The 24,659-nt window shown below is 38.7% G+C and overlaps 1 protein-coding gene across 1 annotated transcript in view; it reads right to left on the bottom strand.

The window, feature by feature from the left end:
• pard3ba (par-3 family cell polarity regulator beta a) overlaps positions 1 to 24,659 on the bottom strand; it is a 240,737-nt gene that overhangs the window by 192,462 nt on the left and 23,616 nt on the right. The window contains exon 3 of the mRNA XM_057859972.1: positions 15,628 to 15,802. Coding sequence (XP_057715955.1) covers positions 15,628 to 15,802 — 175 coding nt within the window. The remainder of the gene's footprint in view (positions 1 to 15,627; positions 15,803 to 24,659) is intronic.

Genomic DNA, 24,659 nt, shown 5'->3' with positions numbered 1-24,659 from the left:
CAGAACTATGCTTCAACTCATCCGATGATGCGCTGGGATTTTTCCAGCATTTACAGTACTTCTACTGAGAAATTGCAATGGTAGCTCTACTGTGGTCAGTCAACACCTAAAACACTGCCTGTTGATGTGGGGGCATTTCATGGCCATTTTCTATTGATATCGGGTCACTTCCATTTGATTTGGTTAGCATTTCAGTGTCACTTCCTGCTGATTTGGTTAGCATTTCAGTGTCACTTCCTGCTGATTTGGGGGCATTTCAGGGTCACTTCCTGTTGAAACGGGGGCAAATAAATGACTTTTCTGAGTCATAACTCATTGCCTGCCATTGGCAATGCTAGAAGCCCAATCCATTTAGACTGGGAGCAGGCAAATGAGCATTTTTTATATGGGGTTGAGTCCCAAAATCATCAGAAAGTGACCCAGTGAAAGTGAAACTTTCTTACCTCAAGTGATGAAAGCGAAGCAGGGAAGAAATCCGTGTCCACTTCGTCACCAGCTGACAGTGAACCTTATTTTTGTTAGACAATTCTTGCATACAGCAAAGTCCTTGTTCACCCTACTTCCTTTCTTGTTCGTGTAAAATCTAAAGTGTGTCCACATGTGTGATTTGTAGCAATATTTTTCTCATTTTTTCCTCCACCGTTCCCACGAAGCTTTTTTATTTTTTTCAACCCACTTGGAGCTTCCTCTCTTCTTCTCTAGACAACTTGTGCGCACTTTACCTTCACCGCCACTGTTGAGCGCCCTGAGTGGACCGCCAAGGAATTGCTCGACAAACATTGAGCAGTTTACAGCATCCAATGGCCAATATGTCAAATAAAAGTATTGATACTTGGCGGGAGCATATCGATAACCGATCAGGTTGCAAAATATCGCGATATATCGTTGTATCGAGATATTGTCACACTCTTAATCGCTATGTCGTCAGATCATCGTTATCGTGAGCTTTGCAAATCGTATCGTATCGTGAGGTACCAAGAAGTTCCTACCCCATCCTATAAGTGTCCCGAAATCACCAATAGGACGTGACCCAAGAATGCCTCAGAATATGCAGAAAGTTACCCTGGAATTCCCCAAAATCAAAAAGTGCACCAAAACACAAATTTACCCGGGAATGCCGCAAAACCAACAGTAAGTGACTTGAATTCAACGACACCCGGAAATGCTCCAAATTTAACAGGAAATGACCAGTCAACAGGAAATGACCCCCCACAAATGCGCTCAAATCAATAGGAAGTGATCCAAAATGCACAGAAAGTGACCCCTGAATGCTCCAAAATGTACCACAAGTGACCCAAAATCAATGGGAAGTGAGCCTAAGTACCCTAACATTCACAAATGTGCATTTGCCCCTCCCAGCAATGGCGCCACCAGGGGGTGCCAGGGGGTGGCCAGGGGTGGCCACGGCCACCCTCATAAATTTGTTGGCCACCCCACTGGCCACCCCACTAGCCAGTATATCGTATCCCTGTTGGGAAGTACTTTTTATGTTTTGTTCATTCAGTTATAATTATTTTTGTGTCACATTAACATTGTGTTAGGAAATACCCAGTTAAGATATGATTGCTTCTGTACTTGCTTTTATTTGTACCTGCCAGAACCTGTTTTTCCCCAGTAATTATTTTCTTTTGGTAAATGTACACTTTATGCCTAACATATACATAACACAATACAACAGAATTGTAAGGAACTCAAAATGTTGAGTGGACAGTTATGGACTATGCATATTAAATCATTAGTAACATCAATTATTACACGATACACCACACAGGTATATCAGTAGCCGTGTCCTTAACTTTTTGTTATAGATTTCCCCTGAACTTTTTACTGCAATAATATAATGAAAACCTGAAATTATGGCTTTTAGTTTTGGTGTGCCACCCCAAGATTTTAAGTGGCCCCATCTGGCCACCCCTATGAAAATTTTCTGGAGGTGCCACTGCCTCCCAGTCTAAACGGACTGGACGTCGAGCAGAGTCAATGGCAATGACGATAATTTGGGGTCACTTCCTGTACATGTTGGGGCATTCTAGGTTCAGTATCAGTAAATTTTAATTCCTTTTGATTTGGGGGGAATTATGGGTCATTTCCTCTTCATTGGTCACTTCCTGTTGACTTTTAGGCATTTCCGGGTCACTTTGTGTTGATTTTGGGTCACTTATTGCTGATTTTGGACCATCCCTGGTAGAAGTGCAATAATTAATTGATTAACCGACAACTAAATGATGAGCAAATTAATCGACAACTATTTTGCTAACCAATAAATAGTTTTGGACCTTCTTTATACAACTTTACAATTGTAAATATCAGATTTCATTTTTTAAAATTTGAATGTTATTTGGAAAGCAATTCAATTTTTTGCCAATTTTCAGACATCTTACTAACTGAACTGGCTTATTAATGAGGCTGCAACAACTAATCGATTAAAATCGATTCATAAATTTTCTGCCAAAGAATTTGATCATCCATTTTTGCCGGCGCCTATTAGCAGTCCGGTTTGGGTCCTTGTTTGTGTGTAATATGAGGCTTTGCGCACGCGTGGCAGTGTTTAGAGCAAGTGAGCGTTCACTGCTACACTCAGGTTGGGTTGCGGAATCAATATTATTATGAAATGTCAAGTTAGATTGTCTTTTCTGTTCCTAAATCCAGTGTGCCTCCGTCAGAGGTGAGTAAAGGAAGCCAATTGCATTGTTTGTATTCTTTGTTGATGAGAAGTCACTACTTATCACGGAGGGCTAAGCTAGTTAGCAATTATGCTAATCAGTGTCCTAAGCATTTGTTTATACCGTGTTTTGGAGAAGCATATTAGCGCTTCAGTTATTGTTAGATAGAAATTTTACAATCAAATTTGAAGTTAGTTGTATTGAGTTCATTTTGTATATATTTATAGATTTGTTGATTTTTTCTTTAATCCCAGACAATAGTTCTAGGTTGTGTTAATAACCTAAGGTGTTTCGGCGAACACTTCCGCCTTCATCAGAGAGTCACTGGTGTTGGTGTGACGAGTCTATCATCTGATGGATGAAAAAATTGACTCGAGCCACGCCCTCGGCTGACCATTTAGACGTAGTAGAGAGCGTGTACGCCCCTTCGTCCCTGTTGATGGTCCTCGGGCCCCGCTGGTGGTTTTCAATAGCCTCCCTGATCCAGCGCTGATGTTTCTATTCATCAGTGCAGATGACTCTGGCCTTTTCCCAGTCCATAATGTGGTTTTCCCTTTTTCAGTGATCGGTGATGGCTGACTTGTGACGTTCCTGTTATGCTTGCTCTTTTATTGCCCTTGTATGTCATATTGTCTCCTTCTCACACTCCTTCTTGTGCTGTTTTTCTTGTTATGTTTTTCTTGTAATAAAACTCCTCCCTGTCTCCCCGATGTATGATTTATTGCATGATTTGCATGGAAGTTGACATTTCCATCAGCTGATAAAGGCACGTCACATCAACACCAGTGACTCTCTGATGAAGACGGAAGTGTTTGCTGAAACATGTCAGGTAATTAAAACAACCTATAACTATTGTCTGGGATAAAAGAAAATTTCAACAAATCTATCAACTTTGCTTTTTATAAAGAAAGCATACATACAAGCCCATTCATGTGACAGCTTAGAGTCAACACAAACTCCCATTCAAACTGTAAATTGTTATACAAGAGTGTGCTTAGAAATTGGATTTTGTCTTCATTGACTTACAACGTGCCTCAAGATAAACTGTGAAGGTAATTGATAAAAGTGACATTTATCCGATTAATCGATTATAAAAAATAATCGTTAGTTGCAGCCATAATCCCCGGGTAAAATTCTGTTGATTTTGAGTCACTTGCTGATGATTTTCAGGCATTCCCAGGTCATTTCCGGTTGTCAATGGCACTGAAAGATGAGCATTCACAGCTAATTTTCCCAGTTAAAATAAATTGATTTTTGTTTTGTTTTATTGTTGTCAATAGCAGAGACTTAATTTTTGGTCACTTTGTTTATTTTAACGGTAGGTACGGGTCACTTCCTGTACATTTTAGGGCATTCCAGGGTCACTTCCGATACATTTTAGATCATTTCATGTTGATTTTGTGGAATTTATGGGTCACTTCTTCATTGGTCCCTTCCTGTTGATTTTAGCGCATGTCCAGGTCACTTCATCCTATTTTATGGTGACTTCCTGTTGACTCTGTGTCTATTTGATAATTCCCAAGTCACTTCCTGGATTATTCCCAGGTAACTTCCTGTACATTTTGGGTCACTTACTGATTTTGGAGAATTCCCAGGTCACTTCCTATACCTTTCGAGGCAATTTGAGGATTTTTTTTTTGGTCAAAAACGGAGAGACAGCGAGAACCAAAAGTGGTATTTGCCATGTGGCAAAAATGTTTTGCCATGTGGCATTTTTTTTTGCCACGTGGCAAAATGGTTTTGCCATGTGGCATTTTTTTTTGCCATGTGGCAATTTTTTTTGCCATGTGGCAAAATGTTTTTGCCATGTGGCAATTTTTTTTGCCATGTGGCAAAATGTTTTTGTCATGTGGCAATTTCTTTTGCCATGTGGCAATTTTTTTTTTGCCATGTGGCAAATTTTTTTTGCCATGTGGCAAAATGGATTTTGCCATGTGGCATTTATTTGGGGTATGTGGCAAAATGCATTTCGGTTTGTGGGGGGGTATATGGTATTTTGGGGGGTATATGGCTGTTTTGCAGGCCATACAAGTCCATGCCATTGACGGCTATGCACGTCCAAATTGTATTTTCATTTTAAATGGCAGAAAAACATCTGTGGCTGTGTTTTTTGACCGTACACTTTACATTAGAGCTTATCGGCATTCATCTGGAACCCCAAGTAAGGCTCTGCCATTGACGGCTATGCACGTCCAAATTGTTTTTTCCATTTTAAATGGCAGAAAAACATCTGTGGCTGTGTTTTTTTGACCGTACACTTTACATTAGAGCATATCGGCATTCAACTGGAACCCCAAGTAAGGCTCTGCCATTGACGGCTATGCACGTCCATGCCATGGATACCAGTGTTTTACCAGTGCCATTATTATAATTTTTTTCTGCCAGTCAAATGATTTGGATATGGGACCATGTTGGACAATCCCTTTGGGCTCCGTAATTATCAAAAAGTTAAGATGCTCTGGTCTAGAGGATCCACACATGTGCACAAAGATACCAAATGCCATACAGTCCGTTTTTACCAACTTGTCAGTTTTCTTCTAGTGGTATGTGCTTTTTTACTTGCCTGTCAGTCTTCATCTGGCGGCATTTTCAGTTTTGTTTTTCTGTTGCTAACCAGTAAGAACAAGAAACATTCAAGCTCTAACAAAACATGATTGAAACATCTTTTTTTTTTTTTTGCACACAGGAAACAAGAGTGCAAGAATGAAATAAATAAAAAGTGAAATGAATAAATGTATAAATCAACAAATAATGAAATAAATAAAAATGTTAATTAAGAAATATATATTGGAATAAATAAATAAATGTTGAGATAAATAAAAAATGGAAATAAAAATTTAAATAAAAAGTGAAACAACTTTAAAAAATGAAATATAAAATGAAATAAATATTGAAATAGAAGCACTTTAATGACACTCTTAATTATTTATTTAATTGCGTATTTATTTAATTTTTGCACTCCTGGTCCTCCATAGTTAAAGAGTGACAGGCTAGATGAAATCTCACAAATTCAACCAGTAATTGTTAAATGAAATCAAAAAACACAGCCACAGATGTTTTTCTGCCATTTAAAATGAAAAAACAATTTGGACGTGCATAGCCGTCAATGGCAGAGCCTTACTTGGGGTTCCAGTTGAATGCCGATATGCTCTAATGTAAAGTGTTTTGTCAAAAAACACAGCCACAGATGTTTTTCTGCCATTTAAAATGAAAAAACAATTTGGACGTGCATAGCCGTCAATGGCAGAGCCTTACTTGGGGTTCCAGATGAATGCCGATAAGCTCTGATGAAAAGTGTACCATCAAAAAACACAGCCACAGATGTTTTTCTGCCATTTAAAATGAAAAAAAACAATTTGGACGTGCATTGCCGTCAATGGCAGAGCCTTACTTGGGGTTCCATTTGAATGCCGATATGCTCTAATATAAAGTGTACGGTCAAAAAACACAGCCACAGATGCTTTTCTGCCATTTAAAATGAAAATACAATTTGGACGTGCATAGCCGTCAATGGCATGGACTTGTATGGCCTGCAAAACAGCCATATACCCCCCAAAATACCATATACCCCCCCACAAACCGAAATGCATTTTGCCACATACCCCAAATAAATGCCACATGGCAAAATCCATTTTGCCACATGGCAAAAAAAAAATTGCCACATGGCAAAAAAATTTTGCCACATGGCAAAAAAATTTTGCCACATGGCAAAAAAATTTTGCCACATGGCAAAAAAATTTTGCCACATGGCAAAAAAATTTTGCCACATGGCAAAAAAATTTTGCCACATGGCAAAAAAATTTTGCCACATGGCAAAAAAAATTGCCACATGGCAAAATAAAATTGCCAAATGGCAAAAAAAAATGCCACATGGCAAAAACATTTTGCCACATGGCAAAAAAAATTGCCACATGGCAAACACATTTTGCCACATGGCAAAAAAAATTGCCACATGGCAAACAAAATTGCCACATGGCAAACAAAATTGCCACATGGCAAAAACATTTTGCCACATGGCAAAAAAAATTGCCACATGGCAAACAAAATTGCCACATGGCAAAAACATTTTGCCACATGGCAAACAAAATTGCCACATGGCAAAAACATTTTGCCACATGGCAAAAAAAATTGCCACATGGCAAAAACATTTTGCCACATGGCAAAATCCACTTTTGGTTTTCGGCCCTGCTGTACGACCACAAATGTAGTTGTTCTATTTTTTTCCAAGTCTGAGTTGAAAAATAATAGCAGTGAATAAAAACGTTATGTGGTAGTTGAATGTGCCAATGGAAATGAATAAGGCCATTGGAAATGATGGAGAGCTTTTTGTCAAATTTGGTTAGAAAAGTACATTTTTGCCAAAAAAAAAAAAAAAATGCCTTGGTTTTCAGTTTTTTTGTGTGTGTGAGTGTGAATTTTTTCATGTCAACTTTGTGAATCAAACTAAAACAGTATGAAGAGCTAAAAGTTAACAAGGGAGTGACCCGAAAATGCCCAAAAATGAAAAAGAAACCCATGGGAGAGCAAAGCAACCCCACTTAAGTTCAGCATCAATTGCATTTCCTAGTTTTTAGTGCAGCTCATTTACTGACCAGCTGTGGAAACCCCATTTTCCTGAAAAATCAGGTTTCTACTACTAATTCCATTATTGGCACTCTTACCTCCATCTGATTATTCACAATAATCTAGTTACAGTGTGCATGTAATCGTGTGAGTAGTGGTGGAAGGAACAAGGAGTAATTCCCTAATCAGTTAGGCGTCAAAGTGTTTGTGCGTGTGTGGCTCAGCCAGTTTGTTTGAACAGGATGATTGGACTTCACGCTCGCCCAGTGGGACGATTAGACCCGCATTGATCCGTTTGCTACACGGACACGTGTGAAGAAGAGAGTCCTTATCGCATGGCTCCGCGAGGGTCGCTTGTTCGATTGCCAACTGGAGACAAAAATGCGTAGTCTTAATGTAGACGTACTCGTAGATTAACTGTCACTGGACTCAAACTTGGAGATTAGAGTTGTTTGCTCAGTGGTGATGCTAATTCAGATGCAATCGAAAGTAGAAGTTGACCGATATGGAATTTTCAAAGTTCAATGCAGATTTAAAGAAGAGAAAAATCATTGAGCCCCTGCGTGAGTAGTTTGGAGTTTATTTGTATACTGTCCGCTTGGTTTATCGTATTGGTCCGAATATAAAACGGTGTTTTTGCATTGAAATAAGACCGAAAAAGTGGGAATCGTCTTATATCCGGGGTCTCGACATTATATCCATTCACGACGCTAGATGGCGCCAGATATCATTGAAGCAAATGCTGATCTTGAGGGTAATGTTCTGTCATGATAGATCTCAGCTACTCTCAAGTTTAACCAGTTTGCATTATTTTATTGCATTGTTTTTTTTTAATTCTGATTTGTTTAAAGAATAGTTAGTTAGACCTCACTTTGATGGTTAATGCAGTTATTGCAATTTTGTTTTTTTTTATCACAATAGATTGGTTTATTTACATTTCAAAAACCAGAAGCCATTCATTTACGAATGTGATTGCACTTTAGTTTACATATTTAAATGTTCAGATATTAAGATTTGAATAAGGCAAAATAGCATGCTTTTTCTCTCAAATATATTGTTATAATCATTTGTTTCAGATGCACTGTAATTATTTTCTGTATAATAATTTGGTGTTCAAAAAGTCTTTTTTCAAACTTCAGTCTTGAAAATGAGGGGGTCGTCTTATAATCAGGGCCGTCTTATATTCGGGCCAATACGGTAAGTAGTATTGAAATGAATACATGTGCATTTGCTATGGTTTAGTACAATATATTTACAGCACGGCCACTTCCTCTTTTTGTCACTTTCTTCCTTGACTTTCACACCCCCCTCTGCCAGTCAGTTTAATCCGGCTAGGTGCGACTTTGCCCGGCTTCGTCGCCGCTACAACTTTGCCCACTCGCCTGACTCTCGATCGATTCCACTTGTTGCAAAAGAAAACGCAGTCTTATTTTAAGGAATAAGAAAGATTCTAATAGCCTTGTAAAGAAAACTTACTAGCTTCGGTGAAAACGGAATACCTTTTTGTTTTGAACTACAGCTCCGCACAAACTTACATCGAGATCTAATTTAGCTTAGTAATTGGAGGCATGAGATCCATTTTTCGAGTGTCCCAAACTTGCCCTGAGTTGCAATTTCTGATGGGGTGCAAGATCTGACAGAACACCTGGAATGCACCCTCCCATGGGGTTTCAGAATCGGCACCATTCAAACTAAATGCCTCGAGCCTTCAGGGTTGTCGAACCAATGCTAAGGAAAAGGGTATTGAAGCGAATAGTATCTTTTCTCGTATTTACTGTTTGACTGTTTGTATTACTAGGGATGGGAATCGAAATCCGATTCCAATTCAGAACCGGTTCCTTGTGTTTCGAGGCCTCGACATCACAATGAAAAAGCCTGAACGATCCCTTTAACGATTCCTAAAGACGCATATTGCGCTGTGACATGTCTTGTTATCCAGACGCATCAAACTAGCATGGCGCCAAGAACCACCCGCTCCAAAGTTTGGCTACACTTCACCAGGAAAGAGGGTGAAAATGAAAGGTTATGATGGTTTAGCACGAGCATTGCAGCCATAAACATAACAATGACAGCACGTAGGTTCAAACGCTCGAAGGTGTGTCTTTACTTCATGAGGAAAAATTACAACAAAACGACTTGCAGTCTTGCAAGGTGGAGATAGCTGCATCGGGAGGGAAGGTGGAGATAACTGCATCGGGAGGGAATAAGACTGCACTGTCCTCACAGAAACGCTAAGGCTTAGTCCTGGCTATATAGCTAGCTAAACTCCCAAATGAGGATACAGAAGACGTTTGTATAATTTGCTGATTTTATTCAACCATCACTTGAAGAGTGAAACTAAAAATAGAAATGAAACAAATCAATTTCGTCCCCAATAACAAACAGCTTTGCATCAACGTAAATCAGCGATGATTAGCTGCTAATACAGCTAAACGCTTAGCATGCGTTCGCGAGCAATAGCACATCGTTCAAACGACAACACAACTGGATTTAAGTGTCCGATCGTGAGTGGAAGCACAAAACAGCAACACAAAAGAAGATACATACAGGCGTTGCCTCTGTAGATATTTTACAAATATTAAAAAAGAACGTAGGCTCGTAGCAGTGTTTCCCCTCTCTCACCAACTCGCTCACTCGCTTGGATGCGGCATTTCTTCTTCGCGTGTAAGCGCGCTCTTCTTCACGTGAACGCGTTCTTCTTCGCGTGAGGAAGTGCGAGGACGCCCCCACTTGAGCGTGAAAGCGCCATAAAAACTAATGCATTTCAATATACTGGTAAATAATACACTTTAACAGGGGTCCCCAAACTACGGCCCACGGGCCGGGTACGGCCCGCCCCACATTTGGTCCGGCCCCTGAACAATACCAGAGAGCATTTTGAAATTTTTTTTTTTTTTTAATAGTGTTATTTATTTTCTGGCCTTTTTCTGTGAAGAACTCAGAGAGGGTTATTTGGTTATTATCTATTTGATTAATAGTGTTATTATTTATTATTATTATTATATTTTCATTTTTATTAGGGCCCGAGCACTAAGCGTGCGAAGGCCCTATTGTTTTGCAAAGGATTATTATTATTATTATTATTATTATTATTATTATTATTATTATTATTATTATTCTTCTTTTTTCAGGGCAAATGAAAATGGCCAATTTGGAGGCCTGAATATGCACGAAAAGTCACCAAAATTTGCACAAACGTGCGGCTTTGCGTAAATTTCGATAATCTTGTGTCGTTTTGAAAAAATGTCAAAAAATGGCTCAGTGGCGCCCCCTTGACCCTTAAAATTTTCAAAAAGGCCTCTCCTCTCAGGTTTTCAATGTAGAGCAATGAAATTTGGGGAGTAGATACCTTATGCCTAACTGTTCAAAAAAGCCTCTTGCACCCATATTCCAAATCCAACAGGAAATCGGATATTTTGGATCAAATGTGAAATTTTTATCGGTTCACAGTTGGAGTTTACATTTGGAGGCCTGAACATGCACGAAAACTCACCAAAATTTGCACATACATGCAACTTTGCGTAAATTTTGATAATCTACAAAAAAATTTAACAAAATGGCTCAGTGGCGCCCCCTTGAAATTTTCAAAAAGGCCTTTCCTATTAGGTTTTTTCAACGTAGAACGATGAAATTTGGCGAGTCGATACATTGTGCAAAACTGCTCCAAAAAGTCTCTTGCACCCATATTCCAAACCCAACAGGAAGCCGGAAATTTTGGATCAAATGTGAAATTTTATCGATTTACATTTGAGACCTTGTCGCTGAAGAAAATAGTTGGATCGTCTTCAAAATTGGTCAGACTATTCAGGAGACATATGAGATCTTAAGTTTTCAAAATGGTGAGTTTTCACTCAAGGGTCTGACCTGGGCGTGGTCCCAAAGTCGGCCATTTTTGGGCAAAATACCAAATTCAGAAAATGATTAAAAACTCTGTGATACGACGTTCAATCTTTTTCATTTCTAGCATGTATATGAGATATCCCAGCCTGAACACGACTGCATTGAAATATTACCCATTAGGCCTGGCGCCCCCTAGTGGGAACAGGAAATGGCCTTCTTTACGAGACAGGCTCCTCCTCCAAGGGAAAAAAATCTATTGACCTCAAACCTGTTTCAGGGGAGCCTCAAGACATGTGTTCAGGTCCCTGATGAAAAATATTGAGGTTTCGTTGAAGCGGAGAGGTCCAAACTGGAAGTGAAAATGACCGTCAACAATTTGTCTCGCCAAAAATTTTGAACAGTCATAACTCGGCAGATATGCAACATATCTGCGCCAAACTTTCCGTGTTTGTTGAGAGTCATACCCTGAAGGTTCTTGTAGGGGTCATTTGCATCAACTCTACAGTGCCAACTAGTGGCGACAGAAAGAAGTTTTAAAAAAGGCCTTTCCTATTGGGTTTTTTCAACATAGAGCAAGGAAATTTGGGGAGTACATGCCTTATGCAAAACTGCTCCAAAAAGTCTCTTGCACCCATATTCCAAATCCAACAGGAAATCGGGTATTTTGGGTCGAATGTGAAATTTTCATGGGTTCACAGTAAGAGTTTACATTTGGAGGCTTGAATATGCATAAAAACTCACCAAAATTTGCACATACATGCGGCTTTGAATAACGTTCGATAATCTTGCAACGTTACGAAAAATTTTAACAAAATGGCTCAGTGGCGCCCCCTTGAAATTTTCAAAAAGGCCTCTCCATTTAGGTTTTTCCAATATAGAGTGATGAAATTTGGAGAGTCAAAACTTTGTGCAAAACTGCTCCAAAAAGTCTCTTGCACACACATTCCAAATCCTACAGGAAATCGGGTATTTTGGATTGAATGTGAACTTTTTATCGATTTACTGTGTGCACATTTTACACCTTGGCACCTAGGGAATTAGTTTGATCATTCTCAAAATTGTCGAGACTGTTCATGAGGCATATGAAATCTTAAGTTATAAAAATGGTGTGTTTTCATTCACGGGCCTGACCTGGGCGGGGCGCCAAATTCTTCCATTTTTTCGCCAAAACACCGAATTCGGAAAATGACTGATAACACCCTCATACAATGTTAAATCTATTTTAAATCTGGCATGTGTGTGAGGTATACCAGCCTGAGCAGGACTGGATTGAAAATTTACCATTTGTGCCTGGCGCCTCCTAGTGGAAACAGGAAATGCCCTTTTTTACGGGACACACTCCTCCTCTAAAGGGAAAAAACCAATCTACCTCAAACCTGCATAAGGGAAGCCTTAAGACCTGTCTTCAGGTGCCTGATGAAAAATATTGAAGTTTCGTTGAAGCGGAGGGGTCCAAACAGGAAAGTGAAAATGACTGTCAACAATTTTTCTCTCCAAAAACTTTGAACAATCATAACTCGGCAGATATAGAACATATCTGCGCCAAACTTCCCGTGCTTGTTGAGAGTCATACCCTGAAGGAACTTGTAGGGGTCATTTGCATCAACCCTACAGCGCCAACTAGTGGCGATAGGAAGTCACTCGTTTTTCCAAAACATGTCCAGTTCTTTTCATGTTGGTCATTGTAGTTTCAAGACCTATTAAAATTCTTTTTTACGGCCCATGTCCACGTGTCACTGTCTGTTGCCGTGACGACCCTTTGTTCGCCATTTAAAGGAAATATTTTTTTTCAGAGACTCAGGCAGCTTATAGAGCCACAATATTTGGCACACTTGGTCGAATTGGCCAAGTTAGAAGATTAATTTTGGTTTTGAATAAGGGCTTGGCTGCACAGCTCAGTAGTGGCTCCTTTTTTGTAGTACTCTCTCCAATAGGGGTTTTTATCTCTTGGGTGTGGGAATGTAAATAGGCGACTTTCGAGCATGTTAGGTTCTAATGAGATGATTAGAGAGGAGGATCTGCCACCACCCTGACCTGCACACAGTCCGAGTTGCGTGACGTCCGAGTTGCGCTAGATTGCGAGGGCCCGTTCAGTCCTGCTTGCAGGCCTAGTTTTATTTACTTTTGTTCTGTAAAGAATCCAGAAAGGGTTATTTGATTGCGGCTTTCTGAAGAACAATAATTTTTTACATTTCAGCACTCCTGCAATCGTCACACTTTTTCTGTGTTCTGTTCAAACTGACCCCGGCCCCTCATCAGTTAAAAGTTATGTGGTCCTCACAGGAAAAAGTTTGGGGACCCCTGCTTTAACACATATTGCCAACGGCAGAACAACGACCTATATGCCAATATTCATTCATTCATTTTCATATTTTTTATTTCTATTAGAAAAATGTTTCACTAAAATGTTACACATTCTTGTGCATTTGCCACTTATTGCCCGGTAATATTGAGGCTTTGGGCCTCTTTTGACCTCGTTGTGAGTTTGTAAAGTTGCGACTTCTGATTAAACTCGATGCCAATCAAAACGTTTGTTCTTCTTTTCCCCCAAATTAGAATCGATAAGAGAATCGATAAAGAAACGAATCGTTAAGCAATATCGATAATGGAATCGGAATCGTAAAAATCCTATCAATTCCCATCCCTATGTATTACTCTAACACACCCAATACTTATATCATAGTTTAAGAAAAACAAGCAGAATATATTTGATATTATGAACAGTTGGACTTGAAATGATTAGAATTTGCACCGCCAAAACAACGGGCAGATAAGGGCAAAACAGACACAGGACGCCTTCTGAGCACGGAAGCCCACAACACGGGTATTGCAGCTGACAGAGCAAGATTGACACTCACAATGAGGTGATAGGCAAGACATCTCCAAGCCCACATCTCCACCACCAAATCCCGCAATCAGCTCTTCTGGACAGTCCAGAACAAATGGCAGGACACCTTGTCTTGCCACAAGGAACATCGGATACGAAGGATCCCGTGACCGAGAAGTGAATACTCAGCACTCACGTGTAGCTGAGGATAGCAAAATCCTTAACTCTCGTTGCCCTGACAACGGTAACGCCCGAATTCTCCTGTCCATTCCACAACAAACAATAACCCTAAACAATGCCCAAACACACACTTCTTCCGGACCAGGGCCCGCCTCACCAAAGCCTTTGAAAGACTGAATGTTTAACTCAGGGGTGTCAAACCAATTCCACAAAGGTCCAAGAGGGTCCCGGATTTCATTTCAACCAAGGCTGCGCAAACAGATTAACCAATGAATTTTCCGCTGAAACAAGTGGCACCTGGGTGGAATCAACTGATGACACTTGTAGGAGATCAGAGTGTTGAAAAGATGACCTCCTCATTGGATGGAACGAAATCCAGGACCCTCTCGGCCCTTTGTGGAATTGGTTTGACACCCCTGGTTTAACTAATCATTGTCATTTTTCTCAGGAATCTTTTGCTGACTTGTGATATGGTGACTTGGATCCAGTTTGCCTCCTCACCTGGGTCTTTCTGTGCTGTATGATTGCTGCTGACTTGGAATAAAGTGTCAACTTGTGTTTCGAAGCCTTTTTCCAGCTTTTAAAATTCAATCAGTACAAGGGGTTAAAACTAAGGTGAACGCACGAAGTTTGGCCTTTTGGCCGGATTATTGGGGTTCTGCCGGCCCGAGTCGTTGGAACTGCGCTAGCGCAGTTCCAGCGTTTCGGCTGGGGTGATTCCGACAATCTGGCTAAAAGGTCAGATTCTTTCAATATTAATTGGAAGATAATTAAATGAAATACTGTATATTTTCAAAAAAAGAAAAAAAGAATTATATGCATTTCTTTTTTGTTGGCTTTTCGGTTTTTCGGCCAAATATTCTCTTTTCGATTTCGGCCAAGAATTTGACTTTCAGTACATTCCTAGATTTTTCCAAATCTTGGCAGAATCTTGTTTGTAATTTACAGTATATTTAATTTAAAAAGTGTACTTATGAAATATGTAAATTGAAAAACCGAAAGGAAAAAAAAAACAGGAAGCTGTCATACAGGAGTGTGCTTTGAAATTGGATTTGGATTTTATTTATGAACAACTGTCTGGGATAAAGAAAACAGGTTCATTACAGTTTGCCTCTTCCTTATTCGATTTTGTTTTTTAGTTTAGTAAAATGAGTCATTGACACAATTTATATGCCCACAAGAATGATGTCAAAATATGTCAATCAGCAATCATTTTTTATTTGAATGAACAGGGCTTGTCCGACTTGTGTACTAAGAAATCATTTTCATGTTTTATGCTCAGAACCTTCATTGAAAACAAGTTTTATGAATTTAAAACAGTGCAGTTGTAGACAGTTAACTCAGGAAGCTGTAAGAAAATATATAGTATATATAAGGTATATATAAAGTCATCCATTTTGTGCTCACTGTTATTTGCAACATGCCTAAAACAACTTTAAGTTAAATTGAAAAGGTAATTTGAAAAAAATGACATTTACTGTATCTGATTAATCATTTAATTAATCGTCCGATTAATCGATTTTAAAAATAATTGTTAGTTGCAGCCCAACTTACTGGCTTTGAGGACGTCCTCGTTGACCTCTATCTCCCCTTTGGTTGGCTCCTGAAGCTGCAAGTGCGAGTAGTAGCTCATTGGCTCTGGACTGGGCGTGCTACTGGAATCGCCATTGGAAATGCTGTCCCAGGGGCTGTCCGTCAGCCCACGCTGTACCTCGAATAGGGCCACGAGCTAAAAAAGACAAAACAAGTCAAACAGAGCAATGTGATTGGAAGAAACTAATGAGAGAAGAATGTGGGGGGAAATTGAAAACATTAAGCCTTTCGCGATATGCAAGTCAATAAATCGCACGGTAAATGAAAATGAGGTCTGTAATTTTCCCGGCTTCTTTTTTTGCTGTTTTTTGCAGGATTTGTTATACTTTTTATCACGTTTTTTTACGTTTTCCATCATTTTCCAACTTTTTTGGGGTTGTGGTTTTTGCACGTTTTTTGTATCGATTTTCAGCCATTTCTGGGTCACTTCCCGTAGATTTTGAGGCACTTCCAGTTAACAGATGATTCCCCCACCCATTAAAAAAAGAATAGGGCCTTTGGAAATGAAAAAAAAAAAAAAAAAAAATTGGGTCAAATTTTGAATGTTCATTAACCCCTCCCAGTCAAACTGGAGAGGACGTCTCACGTTGTCAACGGTAGCCAATGAGTTAATACTTAAAAACAACAAATACAAATATATTCTAAAATCATGATCTGTTTTACCAGATCATCCAACAAAAAAAAGTGGAAGAATTTCAAATTGGCCCTTGCGTCCTTTGATTTTTCTGAAAAAAGTCGTTGACGGCAGAAAAACAATCAGATTGTGCCGCTTGATGAATGCATTTCCAGCTCTTTCTCTCTCTCTCCTTTATCAGCTTTCCTCTCCAAGTCCTTATCTCCATCCATCCCCAGCCGCCGACCGTCTCTTCCCTCCCTCGGGCTCGCTGACTGCATCAATCAAAGACTATGCCCAGGGGCGGAGGGCTATACGTGTGAAGGAACACACCCGCAAAGTCACAGGGATAAGCTAAAGCCTCACATTCATCGTTTAGAACAACTTCTATCACGGTTTGGAAGGAAGACTGGAAAATTGAAATGAAGCGGACTCTCACCCGGAACCAAACTGATGACTGCACATGCAACGAAACATGCGTGAAGGAAATTCCATTCTTAAGCACCATGAAAGGAGTAAGATTTGCACTCCAATTATTCATGAAATTGCCCTAATATTTCAATGGACATAAAAGAAACACATTTTGTGGAAACACTGCTCTCAATGGCTAAACTGACATTTCCCATTTTAAAAATCATTTGTCAGCCCGTAAAATTTTTTGAGTGTGAACAATGGCTACCCCGCCCTCCGTCTAGCAATTTGCCAACTACGACATAAATTCTTTTTCATTGCCCAGGTAGCCAAAGCGAGAAGCGGTATGTGTGAAAGCAAGCGTTAAATTCCCGGGTCACAGCGCGATGGCTGATGACGTAAATATCATGGTGGGACGATCGTCATTTCCTCGCAGTTATCGATATAATTATACATTATAAAATCGCACCAGCCGCCCTCTCCGCACAGAGAGCACTGAGGCAGCAACACGTGACAAGTGTCCAACCTGCGTTATTCACGGGATATCTCCCCATGCCTAAAAGCCATGACACGTCTGAAATGGGCTTAAGGTTGCAGAAAAAAATATGATACGGATATACCGTGGACTTGCGCCACCAGCATGCGGACTTAAACCACAAGTATGTGCACTTGTACTACAATAGGCATGTGCCGGTATGATATTCTGACAGTTTCATGGTATCGCAATTACAGCTCTAAAATGTGTTACTTTAAGATATCTGGGTTTGATTAAAAAAAAAAAAAAAATCCATTAATCAGGATTTTTATTTTTCAAAACAATAGCAAATTGGAACATAATTATAATGTTTATGTATAAGTTAAAAATATATACTATATACTAGTATATTTTAAATAAAATGAAAAAAAATGCAGTCCTATAGGTGAGCCTAAACACACATCCACACCTCAACATTATTACCATCAGAGCAAAAATAATTGATTTTCCATGAAAAGCACATGTGTATGACTCATATCATGTTTACATTATACACTCATACATACATACATTATACACACTCTCTTTCTCAACACAGACAGTTCCCAGAGAAAAAAAACAAACACACGTTTTACCACCGCTAGACACACTAAACACGCTGGAATTAACTCTCTTAGCTGGTGTAAAACATTCATGATAGTGTTTACTCACCTTTAATTTTGTATAAATTAGGGCAGTCAAAATTATCGCGTTAACGCGCGGTAATTGATTTTTTTAATTAATCACGTTAAAATATTTGACGCAATAAACGGACATGTCCCGCTCAGACAGCCTTTTGGTAAGTTTTACAGCAAGGCTTTTTGTGCTGTCTAACAGCGAACTCTTGTGGTCGCTTTGCGACATGGTTTATTGTTTTCTGGCCAGTTCAATGTGTCTGCACGACGTCTCGGGCTGACGCCTACGTTGTAATGTTGTGCTTATATGATCCTTGGACAAGATTTGTCCGTAAGTATGGTTGTTGTAAAGAATGTACATATTATGTTAGTAAGCGAAATGTTATATTTTTTGTATGAGACGCTTTTTGTTTATGTTTAGTGAACCTGTATAGCCTGCTAAGCTAACGTTGTTGCTAATGCAATGCTTGTGTACTTTTTTTGTAGTTTTATGACGGTCTAAAAAGGACAATGGTTTGAGGCCATTTTATTAATAAATCAGATAAAAAACGAAGAAGTCTGATTATTAAGGCGTCATTCAATAGCTGTCTAGCTTTGGAAAAAGTAGACGCTTCGGAGTGAGGACAGCATAGACAGATTTAAATGACAGTAGAGTGAAATGCCCACTACAGTCCTTATGTACCGTATGTTGAATGTATATATCCATCTTGTGTCTTATCTTTACATTCCAACAATTTATTTTACAGAATATATATATAATTTACAGAAAAATATGGCATATTTTATAGATGGTTTGAATTGCGATTAATTGCGATTAATTACGATTAATTAATTTTTAAGCTGTAATTAACACGATTAAAAATTTTAATCTTTTGACAGCCCTAGTATAAATGCAAAATCACATTAGCGGTATTGCCTCCTCGGCAGCCACACTCCGCAAACATGTTTTACATGTCGGTTGGCCCTCCTCTGAGCCACAGCCGTCTGAATTTTCTGTAGCCGAAGTATTCCTATACCATCGATTTCGTTTTCTTCGATGTGGGAAAAAGTTCAGGCGTTTCACCTCCTCCAGCAATAATGTAGCACAGTTAACTAACTAAAAATGAGCAACAACTGGTGGGAAAGGGTTGAGCCTTGCAGCTGCAAGTGAGGGATTTCTCAATGCATTTTTGGGACATAAAAAATAGCTAATACCTTAGGGACAGTATAACGGAAAATTTTTGCGGTTGTGAAACATTGACGTTTATATACCACGGTATACCTTGAAAACGGTAATCGGCACATGTCTATATTACAAGCAGTGTCGTTTTCGTCAACGACGATGACAACAAAAATATTTCGTCAACGAACACTTTTAATGACAATTATGACACTATAACGTGCTAAAAACGTGTTTTGGGACACAAAAATATAATGAGACGAATGCCAGTTTTTGCATGACTGACGTGACGTGATGTGTGACATTTTGTAAATAGTTAGCCTGCATTGTAGCAGTGTCTGGTTGTGTCAGTCGTGACATGCTGCACCCCTACTACTTCCAGACTCACCAGTGTGTCGTCTCTAGTCTTCATGCAGGCTTGCACACATGGTAAGATTTGTTTTCTTGGCCAGAGAGAATATGTTTCAGCCTTTAACCCTTTAATGCCAGCAATATGAAGCAATTATCAGAGAATCCCAAAATTTGAAAAATAAGGTCCTAATGAAACCTTTTTTGCAAATTTGTAAAAAGAAAAGTCAAAATGAATATGTGTAATATGCATTCAGATATCTATAACCCTTGCTAAATCCTGTTTGTTTTTCTCATGAAACCTGAAGATGCATGTGCTGACTTGCATCAATTTTTTTTTTTCAAAAAGAAATGTCAAAATTCTGAATTAGTCTCAAAATCATGAAATTTTAGATGTATCAAATGTGATACATTTGGCAATATAGGGTTAAAGGTCTGCGCTGAGTGATCATAACACACTAAATTTTGTTGCATTAGCATAGCATTCCCGTTCACTTTAGCATTAGACTAATGCTTACGGCAAGTGTCTTCTTAACCTCTTGGGCAACTTTTACTTCCAGTTCATGGCATTCGGGTGGGTATAATTCATTGTAAATAATGTATTGATTTACTGCTGAGTGTGTATAGACACAAAGTTTGCGTTGTCCTTGTAGACGCTACAATATGTGCTAATCTGTCAACATATTATTTAGTTTGAGTAAAAAATAAATAAATAAATACAAAAATAGTGCTGCAACAAATAATCGATGAACTTGAGTAATTCAATTATTAAAAAAATGCTTCGAATCAAATTTTGCTGCTTCGAGTATTCATTTCATTTGAGTAGTTTTGTAATGGCTTGTTTTGAAAGTGTTTGCATTTAGTTTGATTGATTTGGGTGAATACACTGCCCTCTAGTGGTAAAGGTGAATATGACATTTCTCATTCAACATGGCTGATTCCAGCTGCTGCCTGTTAAGACCAAGGTAAGTTTTTATTTAAGCTAATATTTTTTTTTTATGCATTTGTAATTTAGTTTTAAGTATATTTAGCCGTTTTTTGTGAGAATATGTGCTTGAATGATTTGTTAGAGCATTGTAAAAATAACAAATGTTAGCTTTGCTATGCAAGTTAGCCAATTTTTTAATACCGTTAGAGGCTAAGCTAAGGTATTTTTTAATGAAGGAGAAATTCTTCATATTTTGAACAAAAAATTTAATTTTGTATTTTAAATTAATGCTCTTTTGAAAGTACATTTAGAAAGCTTTTGTTTTACATCTCCTAAAATGTATTCTAAAATGCATTAAATGTTCCGAATCCGATTACTCGATTATTCGAACTAACTAGTTGATGGATTAATCAACTACTAAAATTATCGAAAGCTGCAGCCCAAAACAACAACATTTTACGTAAATGTCGTCTAAAATTAGAAGACACTACTCTTGAGTTTTTGTCAACTAAAGACACATTTTGACTAAAATATGACTACAATTAAAAAGTATTACAGTCTAAAAGATGAAGACCAAGACGAAAATTAAAAGGGCTGCCAAAAAACAACACTGACTCAAGTACATAATTTTGCGTGTGCTTAAATCACAATATGTGTACTTGTACTACAAGTACATGTTATTAGTGTACTTATACCACAAGTACATGTACCTGTACTACATGTACATCAATAGCAGCCAGTGAGTTACTGGTGCACAAACAAAGAACTGAATATTGACACTTTTGCAAACAAAAATTATATCCTGATACAACATTTCACAATCGATACTTTTGACAACCTTGTTATGAACCCAGGTTCTTTGTTAGATACGTCTTCTCATGGCTGTTTCTCATTGTTACTGAACTACTAGTAAGTCAATATTAGCTGGTGTGTAAAAAAAAAAAAAACACCGACTTCCCTACTAATCAGCTCATTTTTTTTCTACGCTGCAGTGTTTGCTTGTAGCAGTCTTCCTCAGAGAAAGTGCGTGTGAAGTAGAAGTCTATTGAGATATTTTGCTTTTATGCTGTTGTCATCCATCTCACAAATGCCCCCTTCTCTTCTCTCCTCCATCCGTCATTCTTTCTTTGAAAGTAGCATGCATTATTCAGAAGGCGGACGCCGCATCCTGACGGCAAATGGCAAGCCAATCATCTCCCTCGTGCGAGCCTGTGCGTTGTTACACACTTGACATTAGAAAAATTAAAGGACCAATATGTAAAATTGGTGGTCAAAAATGGTACTGCAACCAGGATGAAAATATTGACGCACACAATAACTACTTCTTTAAATAAGTACTTCGCAATGAAGAATCGAGCTGCATTATCATACCAATGAAATATTTCAATCATAGAATTGAAATGGAAATTTCTGGAGAAGTTCTGTGTATACCTTAGCTGTGCTTGTCGGTAGACATGTGGTGATTACCAGTTTCAAGGTATACCCTGGTATGAAAACGTCACGAAACTGCAAAACTGTTCCGTCATACCGTCCCCAAGGTAATAGCTTTTTTTTTTTTTTTTTTTTTTTTTATGTCCCAAAAATACAGGGAGAAATCCCTCGCTTGCATTTGCAAGGCTTAACCCTTCCCCCACCAGTTGTTGCCCAGTGAGTCAGCTGTGCTACACGATGGCTGGAGGAGGTGAAACTTCTGAACTTTTTCCCCCCATCGAAGAAAACGAAATCGCTTGTATGGCAATATTTCAGCAACAGAAAAGTTATAGACGGCCGTGGCATAGAGGAGGCCCAACAGACATGTAAAATATGTTTGCGGAGGGTGGCTGCCGAGTAGGCAATACCTCCAACATGATTTCACATTTATACAAAATTAAAGGTTAGTAAACACATTCATGAAAATTTCCCAACAGGCACGAGAATTTTACTCCAGTGTGTTTAGTGTATCTAGCCATGGTAAAACGTGTTTTTTTTTCTCTCTGGCAACTGTCTGTGTTGAGAAAGAGTTTAGAATGTATTCTGAATTAAGAATTGATTAAGAAGAATGTAAACATGATACGAGTCATACACACGTGCTTTTTATGGAAAATAATTATTTTTATTCGGATGGTAATAATGTTGAGCAGTGGCTGTGGGTTTAGACTACCTAAAACACTTTTTTTTTTTTTTTTTTAATGTATCCATCCATCAGGTTACATTATACACACACTCGTTCTCAACACAGACAGTTGCCAGAGAGGAAAAAAACACATTTTACCATGGCTAGACACACTAAACACACTGGAGTAAAATTCTCGTGGCTGTTGGGAAACTTTCATGAGTGTGTTTACTAACCTTTAATTTTGTATAAATGTGAAATCATGTTGGAGGTATTGCCTCATCGGCAGCCACCCTCCGCAAACATATTTTACATGTCTGTTGGGCCTCTATGCCACGGCCGTCTATAACTTTTCTGTTGCTGAAGTATTGCCATACAAGCGATTTCGTTTTCTTTTCGTTTCAATTCAATTCAAATATTTTTTCAATTTGAATTTCCAATTCAATTCGAAACAGTTCAATTAAGTTACAGTAAGAAACTGAGCATTATCAGGCTTATCCTTTTATTCATTGTAATTTTTTATGACTGTGGTCAAGCCTACCTCCTCCGTCGTAAAAGCTACGTGCTAATGCTGATGAACAGCTACATCGCTACTGTCTTGCGTGCCGCTCTCGCGCTTTGCTGGCGTAATTGCTGCATGAATTCCGATTTGGGAGACTCGACAGTTCAGACCGCTGCCACATTCTGGGAAAATGTGGCCCATGTCAGATTTAAACAACATAAGAAAGCGATCCAGATCAGATTTGAAATGGTCCTCTTCAATGACAGTTGTCCCGTTCAGACCGTCAAGTTAATGCCTCACTCGAGTCGGAAAAACACGAACAAAATCGGGATTCGTGCATTAAGACCTGCAGTATGAACCTAGCCTTACTGCTTTTTTTCCTTTTATTTTTATTTTCCACATTTCATTTTTAAATTAAATATTAAAACTATATTTTTTTTATTTGAAATGTAAATGTCAAAATTTTACAGAAAAAAAAATCATCCATTAAATCTCAGTACAATTGACAACAATAGCCGTCCAATCATGTGGTGTCCACTAAATCTTCTACTGTGAAGTGAAAATGAGTTTGTCACTAGTAGACGTCCAAAACATTTGAGATAGGAGGGTGGCAGCAAATCATCATTCCTTCATTCCTCTACATATTGGGTCACTTCCTGTTTCTGATTCTGGGTCACTTCCTGTTTCTGATTCTGGGGCTTTTCAGGGTCACTTTTAGGCATGTACCAGTATGAGATTCTGATGGTATGATCCCCTTAAGCCAAAATATCACAGTTTCACGGTAATGCAATTACAGCTATGAAATGTATTACTTTGGGATATCTGTGTTAAGAAAAACGCATTTCCATTGAAAAGGATTTTTAATTTTTCAAAACATCAGCAAATTGGAACATGAGTATATTGCCAAGTTAAAATAAATTTAAAAAATAACAAATTTTCTAAATGAAATTAAAATAAATACAGTCCTTTAGGTGAGTCTAAACCCAAAGTCGCAGCTGATCATTATTACCATCATGACAAAAAAAAAAAAAAAACATTTTCCATAAAAAGCACGTGTGTATGACTCGTATCATGTTTACATTATACACACACATACTGTTTCGCAACAGACAGTTGCCAGAGAGAGAAAAAAAAAAACACATGATTTACCACCGTTAGACACACTAAACACGCTGGAGTAAAATTCTCGTAGCTGGTGGGAAACCTTCATGAGAGTGTTTACTAACCTTTAATTTTGTATAAATGCGCAATCATGCTGGAGGTATTGAATGCTCGGCAGCCACCCTCCGCAAACATGCTTTACTAGTATATGTCGGTTGGCCTTCTTCCTAAGGCACGGCCCTCTGTAACTTTTCTGTAGCCGAAGTATTCCCATACCAGCAATTTCTTTTTCTTCGATACTGGGGAAAATTCACGAGTTTCACCTCCTCCAGCCATCCTGTAGCACAGCTGAATCACTGACACTGAGCAACAACCGGTGGGGGAGGGTAGCACGAGGGATTTCGCCCAGAATTTTTGGGACATAAAAAATAGCTAATACCGTAGGGACGGAAATGAACAGAAAGTGACCTGCAAATCCCCACAAAAGATTGGCTGCGAATGCTCTAGTTTCAGTGCCATTGACGGCATGTCTCGTGCTGTCCATGGCAGCGAGTGAGCTAATGTAGACACTATTCTAATGGAAGATTTTGGTAGCAACCTGTTTTGTTTTTTTTTGTTTTTTTTTTTAAACAGGGACACCTTTTTAAAACGATACATCGATTTCTCGAACCTTGTGGGCTAAAAGTATTG

Source organism: Corythoichthys intestinalis, chromosome 2, assembly GCF_030265065.1.
Source record: "Corythoichthys intestinalis isolate RoL2023-P3 chromosome 2, ASM3026506v1, whole genome shotgun sequence".
NCBI classification, from domain to species: Eukaryota; Metazoa; Chordata; class Actinopteri; order Syngnathiformes; family Syngnathidae; genus Corythoichthys; species Corythoichthys intestinalis.
The sequence above is the reverse complement of the archived record's forward strand: the minus strand, read 5'-3'. Positions and strand labels throughout refer to the sequence as shown.